This window comes from Ascaphus truei, chromosome 9 (genome assembly GCF_040206685.1).
Source record: "Ascaphus truei isolate aAscTru1 chromosome 9, aAscTru1.hap1, whole genome shotgun sequence".
Taxonomy (NCBI): domain Eukaryota; kingdom Metazoa; phylum Chordata; class Amphibia; order Anura; family Ascaphidae; genus Ascaphus; species Ascaphus truei.
The window spans coordinates 58,612,140-58,633,368 of record NC_134491.1 but is presented as its reverse complement, the minus strand read 5'-3'; the positions used below and the strand labels follow the sequence as shown (position 1 = coordinate 58,633,368).

Here is a 21,229-nt window from a genome sequence, read left to right as displayed (position 1 = left end):
GCCTAAATGCCCAGGCCCTGATTGGTGGGTAGAACTGCAACAAAACATTTGCAACATAACAAGGATACAGGGAAAAGTCACAGGCCAAGTTGCAACAACTCTGCTACAAACATATTAACCCCTGATTGCTGAGGTGCTGGAACAAAGCAAAGACATATATATACACATAACATATAATACAATACCAATGTATTACTGGCAGGTAGGGGTAATGGCAGACTTAACCTTTATTACCTGCAGCCATATTTACCCCTACCGTCACACTGCCCACACCAGGACTAAGACCTGGGACCCTCCCCTGGTAACAAAAAGGGGCTGCAGCCAAATTCAGTGTTCTCCATCCTCTCCCCTCTGGGGGAGTGGGATGTGTTCTGTGCTGGACCAGGGACCTGGTTTCAGACCTTCCCCCCCCGCAGGGGAGCACCTACCCCATATTCCACCAGGGAGTGTGGGAGACAAGGAGAGACTCCAGGGACACAGAGAAGAGGTAGCTGTGTTATGTCAGTGTGCTGTGAGGTATGCTGTGCGACAAGAATAAAGACCACCGTTATGTTTTACTCCTGCCTGGGGCTGCAGTTTTTCCGGGGGAGGGAAAGAGGTTTTCCTGCAGGGATTGCACCTATCTGCGATAGGCCCTGTTGGAAAGGTGGAGCTGCACCGAAGATAAGAGCTACCGATCCTAAAGCCTGTCCTGTCTATCCCCACTAACACCGGAGGACACTCAGAATCCTGTAAGACTAACAGGTGAGCAGCGCTGCACCCAGTAACAAGAACCGAATCTCCCTTAGGGTGGGGGAAAAGGGGTTACCCATATACAAATAACATATACACACCATACATATGCATCACATATGCACCCCCTCCCCATGAATCACATACGCCCCTCCCCCACCACATACACATGCATCATATACGCCCCCCTCTGTCCCATACACATGAATCACATCCCCCCGCAACATACAGATGAATCACATACCACCCCCCCGCTCCATACACATGCTACTTAGGGCAGGGGCCTCTATCTTTTTGTCTTAACATATATGTACTCTTTTGTCATACAATGTTATTGTCCTCCCTCCCACACTGTACTGCGCCATGGAATATGTTGGCGCCATACAAATAACAGATACTAATAAAAATGTATCCCTACATTGTGTAAACTAAAGGTGCGCTGCATCATGATTACCACTAGGAGGAGACAGATCGTTCAGGGTATTTTATTATCTGAAATATGTTTTGATATCAGTATGTTATGTTCACCTGAGTGGATTTTCCTGGTAAAAAAAAAACAGGCATGTAGTATTGCTGCTTTTAAAGAAAAGAGTGACGCACTGTACTCATTTGCATGTCATTACCCAGAATCCCTGGGTAGCATTGTTTGGTAGCGATAAAGGGGAAAGGCAGGGTTGCAGACCTGTCGACATTGAAATGCACAAATGGTGTTTTTATTTGCTGTACACTGTATGGTGGGGTTTTTTTGTCACTTTTTCTACTTAACACAATTTTTTTAATGTCTGGTTATACAATAGTATTCCAACTCTAATATAAATACATCTGCTAATATTAGGGTGACACAAATGTCACCTAGGCGCAGTCGTGAGCGTCGATATGCAGTCGCAAGCATTGATTGCGCAAACAGCGAGCGCCGAGTGCGCATGCACAATTAGCGTTTGTTGGCCGCGCTAGTTGACAGCTCGCGCGCATGCGTGATCGGAGCGGCCAGCGAGTGGCCGGCAAGCACCGATAGCACATGCGCGGCCAGCGCAGAGAAAAACCGGGACAGGGGCCAAAAATTCAGGACCTCTGACTGTCCCGGCTAAAAAACAGAACTGTCCCAGCTGAACCGGGACATTTGGGCACCCTAGCTAAGATTCACTGGCACCAAATGCCTTCTAAAGCCCTAAAAATCTTCCAATAAGTAGTTCAGGATCTCTGGAAATGCAAAGCAGTACTCCGCATAATAGTGCAATATGTTCATTTTGGGGGCTAATGGTTAATAAAAGCCTATGGATAAGGTTGCTACACCAAAAACATTATAATTATTAGTTGTATTATTATTAGGACGAAAAAACCTTATTATTTCACAAGAGCTGCAGGTTTAAATATTCAGGAACCTCTGGAAGGGTTTCCAGTAATGAATGGGGTTAAAAGACCAGACCAAGTCATTTCCCGTAAGTAGCGCTTCCCATATTCCATTAGTGCAGATTGCTAAGATTTTCTGGCATTCCTCCACGCAGATAAAAGCAAAACTCATCAATTATTTAAGGAGCGTTCCTTCTGGGTACCAATATTCCTTTGTATGTTGGCACAACATCGATTCTGCTCCATGTATTGCATTTCTTTTTCATTAATGATGCATGGCAGAGAGACTCTGTCTTCTGTAGGTTCTGCACACACCAGACGGCCTTCATCTCTTTTAAACAGGTAAACAGGTGGGAGATGTTTATTGATATTTAATGGCATGAGGGTTGATTCTAATATGCTTCATATGATGTTCGTTCATCTTGTCACCGTGGGCAAGTCTTTCTGTAGCTCAAGTACCAAATTAGATTGGGAGATCTTCATGGGAGGGACTTATTTTGCCTGCCAAAAAAAATAAAAATGTACAGCGCTGTGCACACTGTCAGTCAAGCAAATGATATGAATATTATATTTTGTACATTTGGTATGTGAAATGTTTCAAAAAGTACATTTTGAAATGAATTGCCTACACAGGTCTTTACGTAGCTATGTATAGGGTTGAAAGGTGGCTTCTCCAAAAATACTGGACACAATGGTGAAAGGTGCGACGCGATACACACACACACACACACCTCTCACCTCTCTCTGCTCCATGCTGTTTCCTCCTCTTCTTGGATCCCCGCCCCCAGGCTCCTGACAGCTCTTCCTGATTGGCTGATGCTGGGTAATGCAGCCAATCAGGATAGAGGGAGCTGGCCAGCCCTCTAGCAATAGTCCTGCTCTCTCCCTGCTCAGGGAAATCCCACCCCCCCCCCCCCCCCAATGCCAGTCTTGTCACTATGTCCAGAGAGGTAATACTGGTATACAGATACATGTCCAGTATTACCTCTAATTTTTTACTGGACAGTGAGTCCAAATACAGGACAGTCCGGTTCAATACTAGACACCTGGCAACCCTAGCCCTACCCCTGCCAGAGCGCTCGCTCAAAGGGTTAAAGGTCAATGGTCCTTGAACCGCTGAACCGTGACACCCAAGCTGGGCCCACGTGACCCGGCTGTTAATGCGAGTGGGCTCCCCCGGAACTCGTGTTTAAGTGAGCCCCGTCCACTCACCACTCCCAGCCCCACTGGGCTTTACCAAGTACGGAGCCCCTCTGGGGAAAGATAAGCACACTTACCCCCCAACTTCCGCCATGAGAGAGGCAACAACCACCACAACACTTTGACCCAGTGGGGGTAACAAAACGGAGGTACCTCAGTCCTTATTCTCATATTTCTTATTTGCTTTTTTAAAAAATAATAATAAACTTCAAACGGAGTTGCAGGGGAATTGCTGGAGAATTCTGGAGACACAGCGGCACCCGGAGGTTCATAGTCTAAACCCGTAGCCCAGAGGTAAGTGCCTAAAACCCGAAGTCTCCGGGTCAAACCCGGAGAAGTGGCAACCCTGGATAACTGTGTGGGCTGACTGAGGTTTCTCCTGCCCCATCATGTGATGTAGGATGACTTTGCAGAAGGGATTGCCACTCCCCAGTATGTCTTGTGACCAGTGATGTCACCATAGGGAGGTATAAGGGTATATATAGCTTCAACCGATGCTCTAGAAACCGGTTCACCAGAGTTCTACTGGGATCCTCACTGTGAGTCCTGTATATAAGTTTAAGTGTATAGCTAAGTGTATTAAGACGTGCCCTGTCCCCGTTTGTTGTTTCAGTAAGCGCTAGTGGTAATGGTCCGAGATTGCTCTCACTATTGAGAAAGAGGAAGTATGCTTTTAGCAAGGAGTTCTCGGTGTTAGTAACTCCGAAGTGTGGGTTTGGATCAGGCCCATTTAATGTGAGGCCTCACTGACTCTATGCAGGAGACTGCCAATGTAACCCTTGCTACGGGTAACAAGCCAAGTACCTCCCCAGCATAAGAGTGTAGGCTACAAAGGGGAGGGAGTTCAGAGTATTATGTTTTGCTATGAGTTTCTGTCAAGTGTGATGTGGGTCAATACCTGTGGACCCTTCTAGACGGATGTCAAATAAAGCACCTTCAATGTTTTACCAAAGGTCCTGACTGGCGCTTCAGACATAAAAGTAACATTAGGAAAAGGAGCCCCTGCTCCGAAGAGCTTACAATCTAAGTGTGATCTATTCTCTCTTTCAAACATTGTTTTTCTTTTTAAAATATGATGCTCCGTTCCTAACAGGAGTGAGGGTAACTTTCCCGCTTTACAAACAGCTGTGTGATATGTTTCCTCATTCATAGAATTCTAGCATATGTCAGAGATTCACTTCGCTGACACAAAGACAAGAGACAAAGGTGAGCTGTATTAGCAGAAAGCAAATAGACCAAAGTTCAACTTATGCCTGACATACAGTAACAGGAGCCTTGGCAGGGAGGATCCTACAGTATACAGCATATAAAATGTATCGTTTAATTGTTGTTGCTAGAGAGTGTACAGGTATGTGTATGTATGTATGTATATATATATATATATATATATATATATATATATATATACACAAAAAAAGCACAATATACTGTATGTATATATGTATATATATATATATATATATATATATATATATATATATATATATATATATATATACACACACACATACACACATGCACAGTATATTGTGCGTTTTTTATACAAAAAAGAAGAGGTGTCGGTACTCAGGGCCACAGACAGTTGTTTGCTGGGCCACCCCCTCCCCAGTGTCAGCGGCGTTGCGAGACCCCTACCCGTCCCCCTTTAACTCACACCCCCAACTCTCTTTTTCTCTTTCTCTCCCACACGCCCACCTCGCTTTCTCTCCCCCACCTCGCTTTCTCTCCCCCTCCTCGCTCTCTCCCACATGCCCACCTCGCTCTGTCTCCCCACCTCGCTCTCTCTCCCCAACACGCCACCCTCGCTCTCTCTCCCCCACCTCGCTCTCTCTCCCACACGCCCACCTCGCTCTCTCTCCCCAACACGCCCACCTCGCTCTCTCTCTCACACGCCCACCTCGCTCACCTCGCTCTCTCTCCCACACGCCCACCTCGCTCTCTCCCACACGCCCACCTCGCTCCCTCTCCCACACACCCTCCTCGCTCCCTCCCCCACCTCGCTCTCTCACACCCCCACCTCGCTCTCTCACACCCCCACCTCGCTCTCTCACACCCCCACCTCGCTCTCTCACACCCCCACCTCGCTCTCTCACACCCCCACCTCGCTCTCTCACACCCCCACCTCGCTCTCACATCCCCACCTCGCTCTCTCACACCCTCACCTCGCTCTCTCTCACCCCCCCACCTCGCTCTCTCTCCCACACGCCCACCTCGCTCCCTCTCCCACACGCCCACCTCGCTCCCTCTCCCACACGCCCACCTCGCTCCCTCTCCCACACGCCCACCTCGCTCCCTCTCCCACACGCCCACCTCGCTCCCTCTCCCACACGCCCACCTTGCTCCCTCTCCCACACGCCCACCTTGCTCCCTCTCCCACATGCCCACCTCGCTCTCCCACAAGCCCACCTCGCTCTCTCCCACACGCCCACCTCGCTCTCTGCCCAACACGCCCACCTCGCTCTCTCTCCCACACGCCCACCTCACTCTCTCCCACACGCCCACCTCGCTCTCTCTCCCACACGCCCACCTCGCTCTCTCTCCCCAACACGCCCACCTCGCTCTCTCTCCCACACGTCACCTCGCTCTCTCTCCCACACGCCCACCTCGCTCTCTCTCCCACACGCCCACCTCGCTCTCTCCCACACGCCCACCTCGCTCTCTCTCCCACACGCCCACCTTGCTCTCTCTCCCACACGCCCACTTCGCTCTCTCACCCCCACCTCGCTCTCTCACCCCCACCTCGCTCTCTCACCCCCACCTTGCTCTCACACCCCCACCTCGCTCTCTCACACCCCCACCTCACTCTCTCACACCCCCACCTCGCTCTCACACCCCCACCTCGCTCTCACACCCCCACCTCACTCTCTCACACCCCCACCTCGCTCTCTCACACCCCCACCTCGCTCTCTCACACCCCCACCTCGCTCTCTCACACCCCCACCTCGCACTCTCTCCCACACGCCCACCTCGCTCTCTCTCTCACACCCCCACCTCGCTCTCTCACAACCTCACCTCGCTCTCTCTCCCGCACCTCGCTCTCTCCCCAACAAGCCCACCTCGCTCTCTCTCCCACACGCCCACCTCGCTCTCTCTCCCACACACCCACCTCGCTCTCTCTCCCACACGCCCACCTAGCTCTCTCTCCCACACGCCCACCTCGCTCTCTCACACCCTCACCTCGCTATCACCCCCCCACCTCGCTCTCTCTCTCACACGCGCACCTCGCTCCCTCTCCCACACGCCCACATTGCTCTCTCTCCCACACGCCCACCTCGCTCTCTCTCCCACACGCCCACCTCGCTCTCTCTCCCACACGCCCACCTCGCTCTCTCCCACACGCCCACCTCGCTGTCTCTCCCACACGCCCACCTCGCTCTCTCTCCCACACGCCCACCTCGCTCTCTCTCCCACACGCCCACCTCGCTCTCTCTCCCACACGCCCACCTCGCTCTCTCTCCCACACGCCCACCTCGCTCTCTCCCACACGCCCACCTCGCTCTCTCCCACACGCCCACCTCGCTCTCTCTCCCACACGCCCACCTCGCTCTCTCTCCCACACGCCCACCTCGCTCTCTCTCCCACACGCCCACCTCGCTCTCTCTCCCACACGCCCACCTCGCTCTCTCTCCCACACGCCCACCTCGCTCTCTCTCCCACACGCCCACCTCGCTCTCTCTCCCACACGCCCACCTCGCTCTCTCTCCCACACGCCCACCTCGCTCTCTCTCCCACGCGCCCACCTCGCTCTCTCTCCCACGCGCCCACCTCGCTCTCTCTCCCACACCCCCACCTCGCTCTCTCTCCCACATCCCCACCTCGCTCTCTCCCACACCCCCTCCTCGCTCTCTCTCCCACACCCCCACCTCGCTGTCTCTCCCACACCCCCACCTCGCTCTTTCCAACACGCCCACCTCGCTCTCTCTCCCACACGCCCACCTCGCTCTATCACCCCCCACCTCGCTCTCACACCCCCACCTCGCTCTCATACCCCCCACCTCGCTCTCACACCCCCCACCTCGCTCACAACCCCACCTCGCTCACAACCCCACCTCACTCTCTCCCACACGCCCACTTCTCTTTCCCACCCCCCCCCCATCTCTCGCTCTCCCACACTCAATAACCCGCCTCTCCCAATACACACTAAAGCCGCGTTTATACTGGGTGTGATGGCGCTCGCTCTCTCCCACACGCCCACCTCGCGCTCTCTCCCACACGCCCACCTCGCTCTCTCCCACACGCCCACTTTGCTCTCTCACCCCCACCTCGCTCTCTCACCCCCACCTCGCTCTCTCACCCCCACCTCGCTCTCACACCCCCTCCTCGCTCTCTCACACCCCCACTGCGGCACAAACAACAGACCTCTTCTCTATGAGGCCGCCCATTGTGCGTGTAACCACACGAGCGATTAAAAGCGACCACGCGGCAGATTTTTAAAAAGACAAATAATGTTGTCTTTTCGCATAACGGCCAGGTCACGTGGGCGGTTCAGCCAATGACGGGAACCGCTCACATGATGTCATGTTCACGCCTCCGCCCCGCCTCCCTGTCGCGCAAACCCTATGAGCACAAATCGCTCGGGCAACAGGCGCACACACTCCCACTATAAACGCGCCCTAAGCCCCCAATACACATAATAACCACTCCATCCGCCCAATACACATACTAACAGGTATATACAGCTTATTTGTAAGTGTATTACTTTTTACTGATTCCTATATAACGCAGCCTGCACTATCTGTGTGTCATCTCTATTTTTCACATATGGGAATTTCGTTCCCTTGAACCTACCCACCTGGCTCTGTGGGACGCGGTCTCGAGTATCTGAAGAATTACACACGAGTTGGTTACTCATCACAACCGCACGGCCTTTACCACTCACGGAAAATGTGAGCGAGACATGTATTATCTTTTCATTTTCACTTAATGTTGAAAACACTATGGCACTGTGGGGTTTTTCCTCCTTTTTTCCATAAAATCTGGGTTTATTTGCACTCCTGGTTTTCTGTTTTTGCTTACTTCACTTGAACTTGGATTGAGTCCGTTCTGGGGCAGCACTATCTCCAGTTGTATAAATGTTTTATTTATCACTTGTGTGTTCACTGGGTTTAATACAAACAGTATTTGTGCTCGATTCTTTTGACTTCCAAGGCTATAAATAACACTGCTCCTCTCCATCTCTGACCTCATTTCCATTTACTCTCCTGCACGGAGCCTACCTTCTGCTTTTGATCTATGCTTGTCCACCTCCCTTATTACTTCCCCTTAGTCTGGCCTCCAAGACTTCTCCCGTGCTGCACCCCGACTCTGGAATTCTCTGCCACACAGAATCAGACTCTCCCCTACCATACTGTAGATATATTTCAAAGTTCCTTAAAGGAGTAATCCAAGTGAGTCTTTTTTGAAAAAAAATATATAATTAAAATGTTTATGTCATTACCTACGTTTGAAGCAGGGGGTCTCCGGAGCTGAACCACATTACTTTCAGCCCCCAAGACCCCCTGCTTCTCAAGATACTTACCTCCGAAGGGGGGTGCCGGTATTTCTCTGCAGTTTAAAGCTCCCTCATCACGTGAGCCAATAGGAAGCTGCGCTGGATGACATCACGGCTTCCTATTGGCCCGCAGGACACGGGAGCTTTGAACCGCTGCATAAAATGAACCCCAGCTAGGAAGCCAGAGCGGCTACTGGCACCCCCTAGGGAGGTATCTCCGGAAGCAGAGGTTCCCTGGAGCTGAAATGAATGGGTTTCAGCTTCGGAGACCCCCCTGCTTCAATCCTATGTAAAACATTAAAAAAACAAGGACAAACTTTTTTCAAGGAGGCCTATGTAACGCTCTCCTGACCTCTTTCTTTTATTTTCATTATAGAACAGCATATTCTGAGTCCTGGTGTTGATAGCCAAACCTTTGCTAAGTAACACACACACTATTCCTTGTGTCTCCGCTCCCCTGCTTCTAGAGTGTAAGCTCCTTGGGGAAGGGACCTCCTTCATATCGTCTCAGTTTGTCTTAACATATCTGTACTCTTCGCTCATACGGCGGGTTCCGTTCCATGGCGCCGCCGCAAAGGCGCCTCCTACCCTTCTGCGCATGCGCGACCTCGGCCGCTCCCCCTTCTGCGCATGCGCAAACTCGGCCGTCTCCATTCTGCGCATGCGCAGACATGGCGGCCCCCTTCTTGGTACCGGCGTATTGCCGAGAAGCGGGGCCCTACTGTACAAAGTTATTGTCCTCCGTCCCACATGGTACTGGGCTGCGGAATATGTTGGCGCCATTCAAATAAATGATAATATTAATAATAATAATAATAATAATAAATGTCACTCCTGTGGACCCTTGGACTTGACAATACCTAATCGACACAAATTTGCCGACTGATAGAACTAACAAACCAGTAATGATTGACTACTTGATGAGAGAAGAGCACAGCTGCCTATATCAAAGGATGCAGATGAATGAGATTTGAAGATTCTGGACCAAATGCCACTTTAATGACAAACGTCTGGCCGGGCATCTTTAAACCCCTTTAAGAATTAACAGTTAAGGATTACCAAGTCCATTAGTAAATGACTGACCGTGTGACTCCCTGTAGTTCGCAATCTGTTTTTACGGTAATGGAGCTTTTTTTACGGTTATATTTTATTGTTTGTAGGAATCTGTCCACTGAAAAGACGAGAGAAATAGAAGATAAGGAGGTGGTTTACTTAGAAGATAGACTGTGACATGACAAATACATTGAGCAGTCTGTTATTCTCTACACTAGTTTAACATGATTCACCTAAAAGCATGTGATATAACAAGTGATTATTCACTCGCTACGTGTAACCCCTGGAGACGCATTTTAATTAGTTCACTGAATAATTGCTGGTGTCTAAACTGCATTGTGCCTAACATATTGACTTCAGTCTACATTTTATCAACTCTAAAAATACTTATTATTTGTAATATCCTACAAGATAATAGAGAACAGATTAAACTGTAATAAGGCAATTCAAATATATATAATATTTACTAGGCGTTTTCCTAGAACATTACTTACATCTACATATCCTTTTCCAGGATTATGCATTTATCTCTGGCAGACATTTATTTTTGAAGCATCGCAAATTAACACGGATTATGTCTGTTCTTTGTGTACTCGAGTATGTCTTTGTCTCTTCTTTATTACAAAAGTAATGATTTTGCAAATTCAAGACCATGCCTCACATCTGAGGAAGATAATGTGGAGACCTCCACAGTTCATTTGAAACATCCTCTTGGATACATGCTTATATACAGCAGATCTAATTCGAGTTAGAAGGACCTGCAGAGAAGCCTAGAACCCATATAACGGAACCCGACTGCAAAACCATGGGGGCGGCATGTGAGCTCAAGAAAAAAGTAGATCCAACGCACTACGGTTTTGCTGAACAAAAGAATTTATTTTAGCCACACAAGATATGCCTGTCACGTGATAAAGACCTTCACTGTCAAAACGTTGTGTGGCTAAAATAAATTCTTTTGTTCAGCAAATCCGTAGTGCATTGGTTCTACTTTTTTTTTTTTTTTTTTTTTAGCTCAGATCTGGATTACCATGACGGGTACCCACTGAACCAGCAGCACCGGTAAATTGTATGTATATTCTCTTTATTTGGTGTGCAGCATAACACCCTTTGTTAGGCGGCATGAGAGCAACATAATCTCCTTCCATTTTAGCTTCAGTTCCACTTGTGTGCCCATTTGCCTGTCATTTCCCAGAATCCCTGGCTGCAATGGAAGCACTGTATGCTGAGAGATAAAGGGGAAAGGCAGGGTTGCAGAAGACCTGTCAGAACATGGGAATGTGCTCACAAGTGGTATTTGGATTTACTTATAGTAAAGAAAAACCTGACCAATTAGGGAAAGCAAAGCATGACCCTTGGCCCGAGGGACCATGGAGTGTTGGGGGAGGATGAAGCAGGGCAAGGTTATTTAAGGGGATGTCACTTCAAGACCTACCTCGCTTGTCCTCTGACAACCTCCCCAAAAAGGTGCCCACGCACCCCCTTTTGGGGTTTCAGGTTTATTGGGTAATGTTATGTTTTATGTTATGGCGGGTAAGGGTCAAAGGTGTTGATGGTGGTCTTCCTTATGTCACCGCTGGAGGAGTGCGGGCTGCTCAGTTTTGCCCAAGTGGATAATTTAGAGGAATTTGAGGGGTCCAAAGGATGGCTTCTTGGGTCTGTGCCAGGTCTGGCGGGCCTATAACTGTACTCCTACTAGGGATACCAGGTGTCGCGAACCATGAGTGCTCACTGGGTCATGCAGAGGCGGAGAGCATAATCAGGTTCATGGGGTGGCGCTTCCTGCTGACCAAGTTCATGAGTTTTGATGTTTATGTTTAATAAAAGGCTGTGGCCATTTGTAGCCAATCAAAGAGTCCTGCATTTATTCGGGTCACAAAAATAAAAAGAGTCCACAGCAAAAAGCGCAAAGAAATTCAAGTTTGTCAGGCAATTCTAAAGACATCATAAACATTGTAGCAAACAGCAACATTTCGGATCGCGATGTTCCTTTCCCAAGCCTGCTGTCTTTAGAATGGCCCAACAAGCGAAGTTAATTTGCACATTTTGCTACATTAGAGCTGTGGACTATTTTTATGTTTGTTATTATATTGTGTTCGGGGTTTTCAGGCGCCTCTTTGTCCCCTGTGCATGAGCTATATCTCTTCATTTTTTGGCATATGTCTTGAGCTGGTCCTATTTTTCAGTTTTGTATTTATTCTGGGTGGTTTTTATTAAACAGAATGGGCGAGAGTCGAGGGTGCAAGGGTCATGAGTTGGAGCGATTCATTTTGAAATGTTCCCTTGAGTGGCAGGTATTTCAAACTCAATCCTCAAGGGAAACCAACAGGCTAGCTTTTATGGATATCCCTGCTTCAGCGCAGGTGGCTCAATCAGTGACTCAGTCGAAGAGCCACAATTGATAGCTTTTCTTATTTCTGAATGAGTGGGTTTCCAATAGGTAGAGCTCTTGCTGGGTTAAGAAAGAAAGATCAGCCCTTTAATGTACAGTATGTCATATAGTTGTTATAAATTCCCCTTTTATTTCGCTAGGTATTTTTATTTTGATTCGTGCACAGTAATACACTACAGCTGTGTTGCAACAAAAAATGGGATTATACAGATTTGTTCTATTTTTCTATATCTACTGGATTGGTTCCTTTTGGAAAAATGGGCAGTCTATGGGACGTGCATTTTTTTTGTTTGTTTCAGATTATTATTAATATATTATTTACTTATGTCATTACGTTTTTGAGATTGTATAAAACGGCAAATGTTTTATCGCATACAGGTTGTAGTGTGGCTACCCGTGTGATTTGGGGCCATATTTACTCATTGCCGTTGATCTTGAATGGGATATAACATGTATCGTGGCTTAACACCGCTTACTAAATAAAGCCCTAAATGCCTAATCTATTGTTTCTGAAAATAACCAAACAAACACAGGAATATGGCAGTGCATATTACTTGACATATTCCTTAAATGACAAAAGACCCGAGACGCTCGGCTTTTGCTTTGATCCAATTTAATTACATCTTGCAGCACTTACTCTATTAAAGTCCCGCACACAAAGTGATCTCTGGTCAATAGGTCTGATTCCGTCTGACCCCACCATATGTCTCCCTGTGACATCACCGTATTTAATTAAATTGCCTTCTAGCATTCCTTGTATAAACGGTGCTATCCCCTACAGAAGCCTACAGTATATATACTGTATGAGTTTAACTCATAGTTACATAGTTACATAGTAGATTAGGTTGAAAAAAGACATACGTCCATCAAGTTCAACCTTTGCTAAATTTAGACGACAGATCCTTGATCCTATATCCATACTTACAGTATATTGATCCAGAGGAAGGCAAACAAAACAAAAAACAGTGACATATCATCTAATGATATCTCATAAGGGGAAAAATAAATTCCTTCCTGACTCCAAGAATTGGAGATTTCTCCCTGGATCAACATCCTTCCCATGTATACTTATTTGGTATATCCCTGTATATATTTCCTTTCTAAAAAGATGTCCAACCTTTTTTTTGAACAGGTCTATTGTATCTGCCATCACAATCTTCCTGGGTAATGAATTCGACATTTTAACTGCCCTTACTGTAAAGAACCCTTTCCTTTGTTGCTGGTGAAATCTCCTTTCCTCCAATCTTCAGGGATGGCCCCCAAGTCCTTTGTACTGTCCTTGGGATGAATAGTTCTTTTGAAAGCTCCTTGTATTGTCCCTGAATATATTTGTATATAGTTATCATATCCCCTCTTAGATGCCTCTTTTCTAATTTAAATAAATCTAATTTAGCTAGCCTCTCCTCATAAATTAGATTGCCCATCCCCTTTATTAATTTGGTGGCTCTCCTCCGCACTCTCTCTAGTTCCATAATGTCTTTTCTAATAATGTTTGTATTTTGCCGCCTGAGCATGTCCTGCTTCTTTTTAAAATGTTATTTAGTATTAAAAAACATGTTTCCTTAACCCCCAACATCTGATGTTGTTATGGAAACCTTTAGACTGCACTGGGCTCTGGCGAGAGCTCCATTTTAACCCCCTCAGTCCCTTCATATTTCAAACGCTTATATCACCTGAACATAGCATCAGACTTTTAAATTAAAAACAGCGTTGGGAGGGGCAAGAAGTGAAGAAAAAAATGCAACAAAATGTCTTTTTTTGTGTCAATCTGGGCAGACTGTGGCTTTAACAGAGTAAGACGTAATTACAGAGTGCTATACAATCTGCTTTGAACAATTATGATTGAAAAGTTTCTTGCATCTAACATTGATAGTTAAGGATAGGGGTGGCCAACTCAAGTCCTCAAAGGGCAACCAACATGTCAGGCTTTCAGGATATCCCTGCGTCAGCACAGGTGGCTCAGTAGAAGGCTGCTTCAGCACAGGTGGCTCAATCAGTGGCTCAGTTGAAGACTGAAGCAAGGATATCCTAAAAACCTGACCTGTTGGGGGGTCTTGAGGGCGGGAGTAGAGCCCCCCTGGTTTAGGACATAAAGGATGTGTTTAAAGCACTGTAAAGGTGCATAGTTCCTGTGACTGCTTCTTACACCCTACGGCAGGGGTAACCAACTCCAGTACTCAAGGGCCACCAACAGGCCAGGTTTTAAGGCTATCCCTGCTTCAGCACAGGTGGCTCAGTCATTCTGACTGAGCCACTGATGGAGCCACCTGCGCTAAAGCACGGGTAGCCTGAAAACCTGACCAGTTGGTGGCCCTTGAGGACTGGAGTTGCTACCCCCGCCCCACGGCGGATGCCAGTGGAACATATCGTTTATTAGGAGAACAAGTGATAAATCCATTTGATGATTTCAAGAAGCAGGTGAACCAAGTTCAGATCCCAGGGTCGGTTCTCCTTGTGTCTGTGAGCCACTTAACCTCCTTGTGATCCGGTACTAAAATTGGATTGTAAACTAGATGAAGCAAAGACGTTGTACGTTTCTACTTATTTCCTTTTTAATTCTTAAATACACCAATGTTACTTACCTTGGTGCTCTCTGTGTTTTTTCCTTCTTGCTATGTCCGCATGGTTGCTTTTTTCTTCGGTGGAGCCTGTAGGAGCTACGAGGGCTCCTATACACAGCAGCTGTAAGGAGGGCACGTTGTTACCACTTTACCACACGCTAATTGGAAGCACGAGCGTGGATCAGCCGCTTTGCTATTTTAACAGAATCACCAGAAATATACAGCTGTTCAACATAAGGCCATCTGTTGGTGATGACGAAGGGTGGCCACATTTAAGTGCATTATAATAGGGGCGCCGAAATCCAGTATGAAAGTGCGACGTCATAATGAGTGATGGATGATTTGCAAACGCTTCGAGCTGAACGGTATCTCACGCTTGGCCGCTGTATTCTTTGTTTTTTATGCTCTTGGGAGGGCGGGGAAAGACGCGCACTGAAAAAGTAACGCCAACAGGGTTGGGTTTCATGGAACTATGAGATGAATAGGCAGTGTCCTAACTTTATTATTGTAATAATTTAGTAAGGGGACGTCTATGGGAAAAGGGAACTATTACACTCAAGTATTACGTTGTTATTACAGTAATTTTAAGTTCGCGCATTTCATGACAAAGTGCCAACATACAGGACAATTATAAGTCCCGACAGACCTTTCCGGGACAAGCAAATGAAATAAGGGACAATCTCATATATACGAGACGTCTGGCAACTGTGGGTAAGGTCAGCGAGGAGTCTAAAGATGGGCAGTGCGATCACTTGCTGTAATTCTTGTTACGTGTCATTAAGTGACAAATCTAAGACTTAAATAGTCAAATTAGCATTTAACCTGAATGTGAAAAATGAAAGGGTGAAGCAGTGACACTAAAAACAAAAATATTAATCTAATAAAAATGAAGGAAAAAAAACGTAATAAAATCCTTGCTGCTCAGGCCCAGGTGAGGAACCGTTTTTTCTCCAGACCGGGAAGCGTAGGCAATGAAAAACAAAAGAAACACACAATAGTGTAATGGATCCCCACAGGGAAGAAGTAATGTTGGGATCAGTAGATAATCACATATTCCCAGTCAAAACCAGCATCGATCCCAATCTGTAGCAGGTAATCTCCGAGGAACAGAGATCGGAGACGATAAAGCAGTCTGCACTATTTATCAAAAATATGAAACAATAAAGTGCGCACTCACCATTTGAATGCTCTTTACAACATTTAGCTACAGTGTATCGGAGCTCCTGGGCTGTGGTCTTACTGCTCCGGCTCGCGTTGGCGTCCCATGTGACTGGCTCATTAGCACGTTCAGTACCCGCATGGGGAATGAAGGATGGAGCACCACATTTCACTTTGTGACAGGTTCTTCGACCCAACGCGTTTCACCTTTGCAGGCTTCCTCCGGAGTCAATGATTATATCCTAGCTAACCACTGACATTTATACCTTAATTTCCATGAACTTTAATTGCTCAAACTGGCTCATAATTAGTCCATTTATTCAATGACTAATGACATTTCAAAGGAAAAAACATTATATATATATATATATATATATTTTTTTTTAAGACAGTCCAAATCTATGTAGGAAAGAAAGTTACCTGCTCAAACTGGTTTGTGCAGTTGCTGGCTAGAAGGGTGCAGTCAGGGATGATTTTGTACCAAACGATATACACTAGATCCCTATTGTAGCACTCAAGATACCCCTAAATAAAACTTAACATTTATTGGGTGTAGCTTAAATTAGTGCAGGACACAAACTTCAAGCAAATTAAAAGCAGAAATCTCAGTTTCTCATCTGGAGACGACTTCTGCTCTTGTAGTAATAAGGGGCCCCCTGAATATCAGAACGCTGGGTGAGAAACTTACCATAAAGGGCTCAACAATATAGCATAAAAGTCCCTATGGCCATGTGTGATTAACTTATCAAGTGAGTAACGTGAACAAACACAAATGAAAGAAACATCAGCGGAGACTAAACAAAATAGGTGAGAATATATTATATTCCCAAGAGTGGATATCGTGAGGTGCAGGCACTCGTGCCAAACTAGTTCTGGAGTAGTATAGATCTAGGGTGGTTAATACCCTCTATTGTGGTCTCAATATAGGGCTAAATGCTGGGCATATGAGGATCTCCTCACACTGCCCCTGACCGAGCTAGTCACACTCCCGCGTCACAAACTCGTGACGTCAGAATAACCCGATGCGCGTTTCGTCCAAACCGGAATTCTTAGTGAGAGATCTATTGAAGTAAGATTTTTGAAGTGCTAATGCTGTTATCATTGAACATTAATAACTAGAAAGACTTTGCTGAAATTACGAAGCCATATTAATATTGTGTATATTGATGGGTTAATATATGCCAATAAAAAGTTGACATTTGGCAGCAGTACATTCAATTAATTGTTGCCATTCATGGACTCTTGGTTTGTAACCTCTACACCCCCAATGGGCAATGGTCATAGGAAGAATTCCTCCTTACGCCCCTTGCGGGTAATGTATGACATAGATTTGGATTGTCTAAGAAAATATTGTGTTCTTTTGAAATTTCATTAGTCATTGAATAAATTGGCTAATTATCAGCCAGTTTGAGAAATTACAGTTAATGGAAATGGAGGTATAAATGTCAGTGGTTAGCTAGGATATGATCATTGACTCCTGAGGAAGCCTGTAAAGGTGAAACGCGTAGAGTTGGAGAGCCTGTTGACAGAGTGAGACGTGGTGCTCCATCCTTCATTCCCCATCCGGGTACTAAACGCGCTGGCGAGGTGGTCACGTGGGACGCTGACACGAGCAAGAGCGCTGAGACCACCGACATACTGTAGCCAAATGTTTTAAAGAGCATTGAAATTGTGAGTGCGCACTTTGTTTAATTTTTTTGATACTTAAAGAAAGCTTCCAGCCAGTCTGCACAATGGTCTCCTATCTCTGTTCCCCTGAAATTACCTGCTACACCGACCACTGACACCACGGATTGGGATCGATGCTGGTTTTGACTGGAAATATGTGAGTAAGATCATCTACTGACCCCAACATTACTTGTTCCCTGTGGGGACCCATTACAGTATTGCGTTTCTTTACACACCAACATGTCGATTATCTACAGCATGTAGCAAAAAAAAAAAAAAAAGCATCCCACAGAAACAAAGATCTCTGCAATGCAAAAGAGTTTAGCAACATTATTTACATATCCCTTTCCCAATGACCTTGTTATTGTAAGCGGCTTTTGTGACATTACCCTAATGCTCTGGCTTAACGCAGGCTTACTTCATGGAACAGGTGTGCGTTTTTCATGTGTATCCCCACTGTAACCTTTGCATAACTTCAAGGAAAGGAGAAGGAGCTGCAGCCGAATGAATACAGGACACGTTGAACTATCAGCCCACGGGGCTGCTGTGATGACTATGAATTCCATTCCTGAAGAACCTCTTCCAATGAGTCATTTTGGAGCTCCAGATCCCCATGCAGGTCACTAATGTTTAGTCTGTTTTTATTCTGCTCTTCAATAGACACAGTGGTAATGGATTGAGTGCAGAAGGGGCCTGCAGTACATGGCCATTTGTACAGCGGATGTATATTAACCTTCATTGGTTGCAGGCCCCTCCTGCACTCAATAGGTAAATGCAATACTCTTATGCAGATTTCTGTGCTAAAACGAGACAGGCTCCATAGAATCCTTTCCTTCTGCACTTTAACAATGTGGGATGTTTAGGTGGCTGCAACGGGGTGTAATATTGTGGGTGACGCATGGTGGAAGCTTCGGGGTGTTTATAATACAGGTTAACAGAAATGCAAATACAGGCATAGCCCGGTTTAAGGACACTCACTTTAAGTACACTCGCGAGTAAGGACATATCACCCAATAGGCAAACGCAGCTCACGCATGCGCCTGTCAGCACGTCCTGAACAGCAATACCAGCTCCCTACCTGTACCGAAGCTGTGCGCAAGCGGGGAGACTATAGAGCCTGTTACACATGCGTTATTTACATCAGTTATGCACGTATATGACGATTGCAGTACAGTACATGCATCGATAAGTGGAAAAAGGTAGTGCTTCACTTTAAGTACATTTTCGCTTTACATACATGCTCGGTCCCACTGCGTACGTTAATACGGGGTATGCCTGTGTTACATACATGCTCCGGTCCCATTGCGTACGTTAATGCGGGGTATGCCTGTGTTACATAGTTACATACATGCTCCGGTCCCATTGCGTACGTTAATGCGGGGTATGCCTGTGTTACATAGTTACATACATGCTCCGGTCCCATTGCGTACGTTAATGCGGGGTATGCCTGTGTTACATAGTTACATACATGCTCCGGTCCCATTGCGTACGTTAATGCGGGGTATGCCTGTGTTACATAGTTACATACATGCTCCGGTCCCATTGCGTACGTTAATGCGGGGTATGCCTGTGTTACATAGTTACATACATGCTCCGGTCCCATTGCGTACGTTAATGCGGGGTATGCCTGTGTTACATAGTTACATACATGCTCCGGTCCCATTGCGTACGTTAATGCGGGGTATGCCTGTGTTACATAGTTACATACATGCTCCGGTCCCATTGCGTACGTTAATGCGGGGTATGCCTGTGTTACATAGTTACATACATGCTCCGGTCCCATTGCGTACGTTAATGCGGGGTATGCCTGTGTTACATAGTTACATACATGCTCCGGTCCCATTGCGTACATTAATGCGGGGTATGCCTGTGTTACATAGTTACATACATGCTCCGGTCCCATTGCGTACGTTAATGCGGGGTATGCCTGTGTTACATAGTTACATACATGCTCCGGTCCCATTGCGTACGTTAATGCGGGGTATGCCTGTGTTACATAGTTACATACATGCTCCGGTCCCATTGCGTACGTTAATGCGGGGTATGCCTGTGTTACATAGTTACATACATGCTCCGGTCCCATTGCGTACGTTAATGCGGGGTATGCCTGTGTTACATAGTTACATACATGCTCCGGTCCCATTGCGTACGTTAATGCGGGGTATGCCTGTGTTACATAGTTACATACATGCTCCGGTCCCATTGCGTACATTAATGCGGGGTATGCCTGTGTTACATAGTTACATACATGCTCCGGTCCCATTGCGTACGTTAATGCGGGGTATGCCTGTGTTACATAGTTACATACATGCTCCGGTCCCATTGCGTACGTTAATGCGGGGTATGCCTGTGTTACATAGTTACATACATGCTCCGGTCCCATTGCGTACGTTAATGCGGGGTATGCCTGTATGAGACTATGTATTCTATCTGATCTGTGAGAACCTGGCTTGTGTTTTTTTTTTTTTAACCATTGATATATTCAAAGCAGATTTCTTAGCAGGAGTATAATAATACCACCTCCATCTTATGTTATAATGGTTTATAAAAATGATGGGAAGATGTGTAAGATTTGCTAAATGGGCTTTCTACTTCATTCATAATTGGCATTGAGTAACTCAGCCCCTAGCTCTCGCTATACATTTATGCAACCACTCCCTAAATTGCTTGTTGACAGTCAGGACACAATGGTTGCAGAGAAACATAATTCAACAATATCTTTTAGTTACGGGAGCTAATTAAATGGATTTTTTTTTTTTTTAAACTCGCAATCCAAGAAACGATTTGTAAAGAAACAAGTTTTCTTTTCTAAAGATGTAGACATTCCATCATACATGTTGAAAATATATTTTTTGTCCCATAGAAGGACATAAAATATTTTAATTACTTATTTATACAGTTTATTTTACCCAATATAAAAAAATGGTGCAGAATGACCTGTCCATCAGAATGGAGGAAAGATGTCCGGAGTATGTATTTGTAGGGCTCAGACAGCAAAGCTGAACAGATGGTTACTGGGAAAGTCGCAGGCTTTACCCTTAGCTGTAATGTCATTAATGGTTGGTTCACTCAGTGATAAGAAGGGATTGGTTCAGTGTTATCTCTGGACTGCAAACAAGATTGTGTTTCCGTACTCTACCTGTATACCTGACATCTATGCTGATAGATCTTTGCCAGTCAATTCTTGGAACCTTATACACGGCAGCAGTATGTATTGAGTAGTTGTATGTATGTACAGTGGCGGCCGCCTTTATCCTCCTGCGGCCGCCACCGCGGGATTTTTTAAATCGCGGCGGTGCGTGGCGTTTTTTCGTCCGTTTTCCCGCACCGCGAGCGCTTTCAATTTAAAGCGCCATTAGCGCTTGTCTGTTGATGCGGCGACGCGCGGGAAACTCCGTGACAAATGGAGAACATCCCCGCATTTTTACGGGTAAGTAGGAGGATAGGAGGGGCCGCAGCAGTATATCTTTATTTATATAGCGACCACAGCTGTACTTAGCACTTTACAAGAGAGACAATACAGTACAGGGAATTATAGCACAATAAGTGCAACAAATAAGATCCCATAATAGGAAAGGAAATTCCTGCTCCAGAGAACGTACAGTCTAAGTGGTATGATGGGAAACT

General features: G+C 46.2%; 1 protein-coding gene across 8 annotated transcripts in view; it reads left to right on the top strand.

The window, feature by feature from the left end:
- EML1 (EMAP like 1) overlaps positions 1–21,229 on the top strand; it is a 100,069-nt gene that overhangs the window by 14,249 nt on the left and 64,591 nt on the right. For 2 of the 8 annotated variants that reach the window (XM_075615099.1, XM_075615096.1), the window contains exon 1: positions 20,422–20,809. The exons of 2 other annotated variants lie outside the window; for them this stretch is intronic. In XM_075615099.1, coding sequence (XP_075471214.1) covers positions 20,563–20,809 — 247 coding nt within the window. In that variant the 5' untranslated portion in view covers positions 20,422–20,562. Of the gene's footprint in view, positions 1–18,055; positions 18,222–20,419; positions 20,810–20,868; positions 21,033–21,229 lie in introns of those variants that run through there. 4 more of the 8 variants (XM_075615100.1, XM_075615095.1, XM_075615098.1 and 1 more) reach the window with 4 other exon arrangements.